This window comes from Penaeus vannamei, chromosome 31 (genome assembly GCF_042767895.1).
Source record: "Penaeus vannamei isolate JL-2024 chromosome 31, ASM4276789v1, whole genome shotgun sequence".
Classification (NCBI taxonomy): domain Eukaryota; kingdom Metazoa; phylum Arthropoda; class Malacostraca; order Decapoda; family Penaeidae; genus Penaeus; species Penaeus vannamei.
In genome coordinates this window covers 11,140,910-11,148,409 of record NC_091579.1, presented here as the reverse complement: position 1 = coordinate 11,148,409, position 7,500 = coordinate 11,140,910, and the positions used below count along the sequence as shown (strand labels likewise).

Here is a 7,500-nt window from a genome sequence, read left to right as displayed (position 1 = left end):
CGTGAAATGTAGAAAATCTGTTGCATTTGACCATTACTGTCCACAACACCCTCACACAGGCAGTTTGTATAACAGGGTCAGGAGGGTGTCGCTGTCGGGGACAATTATCTGTTTTCACTGATCATTCATTCAGGATTACAAATTTGCCACTCAAGGCCTCAAAAGTAAATATCCTGTTGGAAGATATAAAACTGGGGAGGTATTGTATTTTATTTTGTAAATATAGTTTAGAATGTTTTTAAAATAAATTTTAAAAGCTCTGCTTAATATTTACTAAAGGTAGTGTAGGATATTGGGTATGAACACTAATATTTGGGCTGAGTAGTAAGGAGAAAAGTTCTACAACTCGTACTTGTTAGATCGGGATAGACTATGGCTTCGTATGTTATTTGATACTGAAATGGAGAGATTGTTTGAGCCCACGTTTGCAGAATTTGGTGTTTCTTGGCTTCCAGCTGAGTGCTGATATATTGCCAGTTTCTTAAAATTATGCGAGGCCCAACCCAATGAATATGCGTATAAACAAACATGCATACACAGTACAACTCTGCATCAAATCCCCCCCTCCCCACCAATTTGTTCCCATGATCCATTAAGAGGAGTGTTGATGCATAAGGTTTGGATACACCTGCATACTGTGATGTGGTGCAATTTGTATTCTAAAGTGTGGCTACAGTAAAACTACTAGGACTCTACTAATAAGCAATTAGGGTTATTTAGGTGTAAATAATGAAATTAGTGATCAAGTTTAAAAAGTGGAAATTTGGGCTTAGAGGTTTCAGCTGTCTTGCTATGCATATGATAATGGTTTCTGGGAGGTGTTAATGGCAGAGCTGTGTTATTGTAGGTTTTGGTGTACTTTCCCTATTTTCTTGATCCTCCTTGTCATGCATACTGGATGTTGTAAGATCAACCTCGAGTAAGTTATCTTGTCATAACTTTCAGCATAAGTTTGTAAGTGGATTTAAAAATTAAGAATCTGCAATATCTTATTCACTTGAAAACCAAGTCCCCACCCCTTTTTTTATCAATCTCAAAAAATGTTTAGCCAGGTACTCAATTATTAGATCTGCCTGAACGAACCTGTTTCTCATTTCTTGATATAATTGGAAAGTTTTTACCCTTGGTACTGTTATTGTAGTTGTTACTGTTGTATGAATGTTATATTGAACAGTAATATTAAATGGAAACCTTTACAAATTCAAGGAATATGTAAAACAGGCGAGTACCAGAAGGCCAAGCAACTGACTTCATGGTGACTAAGCAATTATGAAATACCTGTGTCAAGGAAGTAGTGAATAAAGGTACTGTAGATACATGTATGCAACTGCAAGTAACTAAAGAAAATAGATACAAACCTGATTGGCTCAGTAGGCCTGCACTTGCATTATGGTATGAAGTCATGCATTATATAGGTGGACCATAGTAGGGGTTAGGTTGGCACTGGCAAAATGCAAGTCTCACTGGGTAGTGCTGTTTACCCCAAAGAGGGAAGTGCAGATGGTCAACATAGAATGTGTAACAAGTCTTCCCTCCCCTTCTTTTCACTTTGAAAATCAATCTCTGTAGTTTCTTGCACTGACCTTTATTTCTTTTGTTTAAGCATTATTTACTGCTTTTCTTTTTATAACTACATAGTCGTAATTTGAAATTTGATGCATCTGGAATCTTGCCTGAAACACCTAGGTTATGAGACTGTTGCCCGGTTTAATATTTTAACTGTATTAGGAATGGGGAAAAGTTGCTAATGCATAGAAAATCAATAGGTAACAATTTATTATTTTCAATATTGTATACTTGGATGTTTGGTATTCATTACCCGGTTGGAACCTGTTGCCATTAGGGCATTTGCATACATAGAAATCACAATGCAGGTGGACTACTTGTTTATATTGGTAATAATTTGATGATAGGAAGTATAGGTACTTCATATACACAGTAGAAATCTTTAGCTTCAACCCTCTGCATCGAGCATGTTTGTTTGGTTCGTGGCTAATCATGAGACTTACGAAACTTTGATTATCAGTGGGTGAAATTTGGCTGTGTAAAATGGTGCTTGAATAATACAGCAGGACTGTATGTACAGATTAATAGATATTTTGATTCATGTTTGAATTTGTTTTTGGATTGGTGTATATACTTCAGGATTTATTAAAGGGATTTATATAGATTTTTTTTGTTGGTAACAAGTTGACCTTAGAATTGTTTTATTTACTTGTTCAATTATATTATTGTTACTAATATAGAAATATGCAAAACATGAAGTACATGGGTAATATCTTTTTCAGATGCCACAGTTTTGCAACGGCAAAATCACCAAGCAGTCGGCTGATCAGCCCGATGAGTTCGAAACCTCCATCGGGCAGACTCTGCTCGACCTGGAGATGAACTCTGAGCTGAAGGCTCAACTCCGTGAACTTACCATTACCGGCGCCACACAAATTGATGTTGGTGACAAAAAGGTTGGTTGAAGGTTTATATGTAGTAAGTTTAATAAGTTCTGGATATATGCCTGTTCCATATTATAGCTGGGTTGTAGAGGTGTACAAGAATAACTTTAATCAATATTTTGAAGAAAAAAAAAAATTCTCTTTTCAGTGCATTGCTATCTTTGTGCCAGTTCCCCTGTTGAAGGCATTCCAGCGAGTTCAGCAGCGTCTTGTACGTGAGCTGGAAAAGAAATTCAGTGGAAAGCATGTTGTTGTTATTGCCCAACGCCGTGTTGTGGCCAAGCCCTCACGTAAGATGAAGAACCCTCCCAAGCAGAAGAGGCCCAGGAGGTAAGGATTTTTAACTGTTGTTTTATTTATTTTCTACATGGAATAAAAAAAAAAAATCCCCTCACCATATTGTTTTTGCATGATGACTTTATTTTTAGCTTGATCCACTGATTGCTACAATATATCCTCTAAGAAGAACTGAAAAACCCATGCAAAGAATAGCAGGAAAATGAACCCAACACACCAGATAATCAAAAAATTTATTTTATTTTAACAGCCGTACTCTTACTGCTGTCCATGAAGCTATTTTGGAGGATCTGGTCTACCCCGCTGAGATTGTAGGCAAGAGGATTCGTATCCGTCTCGATGGAACCCGTCTCATCAAGGTCCATCTTGATAAGGCCCAGCAAACTAACATTGAACATAAGGTATGGGAGAGTTCCTTTTCAATGGAAGGTTTTGGAATACTGAATGTCATGAGAATCAAAAGTATTTTAGAAATGTTTCCCATGTTTGTAAGCTTTGTAATTTTTAAGGTAGTGTAATCCATGATGACAAATTTATTTCGTGAGTCCTGAGTGTATATCTCTAAGAAGAACTGAATTGGAGTTTTCTTCACAAAGCATTAGTTGTTTGTGTATATATGATTAAGATGCGATTATATATTTCAGGTTGAAACATTTGCTGCTGTCTACAAGAAATTGACTGGCAAGGTGGTGACCTTTGAGTTCCGTGAAGCCTATTTGTAAATGCAGTGAATAAAGAAAAAAAAAAAAATAGAAAAGTGTTTTACATCCCTTTTTTTGAGAACTGGATGACTATATATGTTAACTGATGTACAGTCTGGGACCAAAGTCCTCAAAAGTTTTGCGTGTTTTGTTTATTACCCAGAGGGAGGGAGGGCAGAGTTGGGTTGTAGGGATTCATTACATTGCTTCAAACGTGCGTTTGAATCGGAGATCTATAGATGTGTGATGACTACACAGCGATTTTAGTGCCATCTCTGGGCAATAAACAAAACACGCAAAACATTTCCAAGGACTTTAGTCCCTGACTGTACCAGTTAGGAAAAATTTCTTTTGATATGTCTTTATGCCATGTTAGAGGAAGTAAATTTTACAATATAGATATCTTACCTTTTGATTTATATTTTTAATGTGTACTGTGTGCCATTTCTTTGATAATGAATAGATTGTATAAAATGTCTAGATATTTTAGATATTTGATTCATTAGTATAATATGTATGGTGTACCTTTTCTGGGGTTTTATGAGCATCATTGTAGGTGATTTGAAGTATTTCAAAATACTAGAAGAGGATTATTAATGCCAACTACTTATTGCAATAGTTTGTTGTGGATATGTTTAACTGTAAGTATCTTCAAAAGGTCATTGGTTCTGTTTTTGATGTATGGTTTCTCCATAATTATACTTTATTGGGTAAAATTTTATAAACTCATTTTTAGATTAAAAATACTTTTCATGCATCCTATTGTTGTCCTATTCATGTTTCCTGTTTTAGTCTTTCAGTTTCATCTGCACCAGTTGTCAGGATGGAAGATGGATTTAGTGAAGTGGATTGACGGTTGGGGAGTGTATATGGACAAAGGTTGACGTATACAAGTCTGAATGTTCCTCGGCAGTGAGAGTGAAACCCAATTTTTGCTTCAAGCACTTCAAAGGTATGTCTTCAGTTTGTACATATCAATCCTAGAAGAAAAAAATGACGTTTTTAAAGTTGTTCCCTCCATTGTTGATACTTTTTCCAAATATTATATCTGCTTTGGAACCTTTTGAAACACACATTTAAGGAATAGTGCACTGGTCTTGTGAAATTTCTCTAACAGGTTGAAATACTTTGGAAACGGGGTGGGGGGGACATAATTGTCAAGTGGATGAGACTAAGAGGAATTTAAACAAATTTTAATAGGGTTTATGTACTTTGATGTGCAGGTTTTGATTGAATGTGTAACAATGAGGAATTAATACAAAATACTAGCCATGTGATGACTATTTTTTTCACGAGTCCCTGAGTGGTATACTCTAAGAAGAACTGATGTTTGATATTCATGTGACATTCACCAATATTATTGGAGAAAATAATACAAGTGATTTATTTCAGGGTGGAGATTGTTACGGATGGAAGAGATTGGCAGGATCTACTTTTTGCAAATCCTTTAGTACTGCTGATTGTAAGTATGAACATATATTATCATATAATCCATCCAGAAATTATTATATAAAATAAGAAAAATGTTGAGGGAGGGAGAAATGTTCTTAGGCACTCTTTTGAATTGTAGGGATGAGGAGGTTCTGACATAACTCAAAATACTCATTATGTAATAATTTTGGTTTTAACCAAAAATATTCATGTAAATATACAATTTTTTGGATCCATAATCATGATGACCATTTCATTACATGAATGCTGTGAATGTAATACTCTAAGAAGAACTGAGACATTTCTTGGTTTGGAAATGACATCAGTTTAAATGTCATTTACTGAAGAACCTTTTTTTTCTTTCCAGGTCTGTTTATATATGCAGATACCAGGAAGACTGACTACAGTTCGTAATGACTACAGTTCGTAATGAAGAAATGTAATGGTGTCTATTCGTGAATATCATTCCAGTAAAGAAATTTTCTGCAGTAGTTTAAGCCCTGTAATAAATTTATGCTGTGACTTGTATGTATTTTACTTAATCCTATCAAAACATTTCTAAAAGCAAAATCAGGGGTATATTAAGCATTTTGGAATAGTCATTTATTGCTAGTTTCTCCTAAATATGCTTGGACTGCAAACAAATCTTTAGTTGCTTCAGCTGGAAATATTCAAAATGCCCTTTACTTGATTTGAAATCTGAATTTGCTTGCTTTGTTCTAAAATTTCAACCTGTGAAGGTTCACCTGTTAACAAGAGCCTATCAATCAGACAACTTAATGAGCATTGCTTATGGGGTTAGGATATCTTACTATGTCTTGAGGAAAATGTTCATTTTCGCCATTTTTGGCATATCCAGCAGCTTAAAAACTCCTTGTGCTTAGATGGTAAGACTTAATGTACAAAATCATTAGAAGGCTCATGCTGTCTGTTTATACAGGCGGGCAAAGGTGAAGGTAACATTACAAGCGAGACATTTTATTTACCGAAGAGTTTACCTACAGGTGACGTCATCTTTGAAGCCCGTCTGTTTGGACTGGCCTTTACAAAGGCTTATTTAAAAACTCACTTGTATAACCTATGTACTACTTTTCCCTTGCCTTTCGTATTTGTTTAACTATTGCCGCCACTACCTTTTCCTTGTGGTGGGAGGGGAGGGTAAGGAGACAGAGACAAGTTAGGGAATCGCCTATACTCTGGGCCATAGCCCTCACCTCAACGAAGTTTGCACGGCCTTTTCTTCTACCCCTTTCCATTTCTGTATCTCCTTTATCCCATTCTGTCCATATCCTAAAGTGTGAGACACGCTGAAAGGAGGAACAGCCTCCAGGCTTTATGGGCACGGCATTCCCTTTGCTAATCGCTTAGTCCTTACCCCTTATAGGGACCATGAGGGATAGATCGTTCACTTCCCTATTTATTTCCGGGTCACCATGACCAATAATAAAGATTCTTTACTCTTATTGGGGGCACTAAGGCTTGTCCCTTTATCAACTAGCGCAAATTATAATCGTTTCCCGACCCTCACCCATCCTCCAAATCCCTCTTTTCCTATTCCCTCTACATTTGAAGTAGTTGCCGATGACCAACTTCCTCATTAAGTTCCCCCTACCCTTTTCTCTTACACTTCAGTACACCCAATCCTCTCCTCCTGCATGTCCAGACCCCTCCCCTCGTAACATTCTTTAAACTCCCCATCTTTCCCTTTCTCATTCCATGGACTATTCTCCTTACTGTTCATATTCCTTCCCTAGTAACAGATACTCCATTTCGTTCAATTGTCCTACCCCCTTAACACATTTCTCTTAATTATATGCGTTTTACTTCACTTGCTCCTCTCTCTATCCTTTTCACTACCACAATATCCTATAATGCTCACTAACCTTTGACATTTAACATTTTATTCTAAGATAACTTTCTTAACCCTTAACGCCACAATACTTCACCATAGTACTACATGAACTTTGATGTCTAGCACATTTGTTTCAATCATTAACCATTATTTTGAACTTGGTATTAAATGAATAGGTTAATTCCCGAAAATAACAGGCATCCCTGACTGCCTTCGCCTGATTTAAACATATTAATCCTCGGTGATATAACCGTATACTCTAGACCCTCAGTAGTTGTGGTAAAATGGAAACTAGTGATGAAAAAAGAGAAATTTGAGGTTTTATTTATTTGCAAAAGATTATGGGCGTAGCTTCTGCAACGCGTACAAACTACATGGCTTATATTTTAATTAAATATAACAATCATACCTAAAAGACGCTGATGTAACATATGACACGGCAATGCAGAGCAGGAATGCAACAATAGCGCAATGATAAGCTTATGCTTCAGTAGCTTAAAAAAGAAAACACATGTCTAAGAGAACTTTAGTCCGCATTTTTGCCGATGGTCTTTGGAGTTGTGGGACACTCCTCCTCCAGCTCCACGTGGTCGTATCCGCTCTCTTTTCTCATCTGTAAAAAAAAAGTTAATTGTTAATAAAATGGAATGTCATAGCTTTGAAAAATAATTTGGTAACATGCCTCCAGCTTATGTATACAGGTATTTGTACAAGTCGTCGCTATCGGTTTAATATTTGAAGACAAATAAATATTTCCAAGACAAAGATA

The 7,500-nt window shown here is 36.3% G+C and overlaps 2 protein-coding genes and 1 long non-coding RNA gene across 4 annotated transcripts in view; 2 read left to right on the top strand and 1 right to left on the bottom strand.

The window, feature by feature from the left end:
- Positions 1-3,504, top strand: part of RpS7 (ribosomal protein S7) — a 5,094-nt gene extending 1,590 nt beyond the window's left edge. For both annotated transcript variants that reach the window (XM_027367577.2, XM_027367578.2), the window contains exons 2-5: positions 2,289-2,462; positions 2,599-2,780; positions 2,998-3,148; positions 3,392-3,504. In XM_027367577.2, coding sequence (XP_027223378.1) covers positions 2,289-2,462; positions 2,599-2,780; positions 2,998-3,148; positions 3,392-3,469 — 585 coding nt within the window. In that variant the 3' untranslated portion in view covers positions 3,470-3,504. The remainder of the gene's footprint in view (positions 1-2,288; positions 2,463-2,598; positions 2,781-2,997; positions 3,149-3,391) is intronic.
- Positions 3,505-4,260: 756 nt separating this feature from the next.
- LOC113815516 (uncharacterized) lies at positions 4,261-5,401 on the top strand. The gene is made up of 3 exons (XR_003476597.2): positions 4,261-4,400; positions 4,841-4,910; positions 5,247-5,401. It is a non-coding gene; the product is annotated as an uncharacterized lncRNA (long non-coding RNA).
- A 1,628-nt stretch (positions 5,402-7,029) lies between these two features.
- Positions 7,030-7,500, bottom strand: part of LOC113815514 (uncharacterized) — a 20,625-nt gene continuing 20,154 nt past the window's right edge. The window contains exon 6 of the mRNA XM_027367576.2: positions 7,030-7,344. Coding sequence (XP_027223377.1) covers positions 7,258-7,344 — 87 coding nt within the window. The 3' untranslated portion in view covers positions 7,030-7,257. The remainder of the gene's footprint in view (positions 7,345-7,500) is intronic.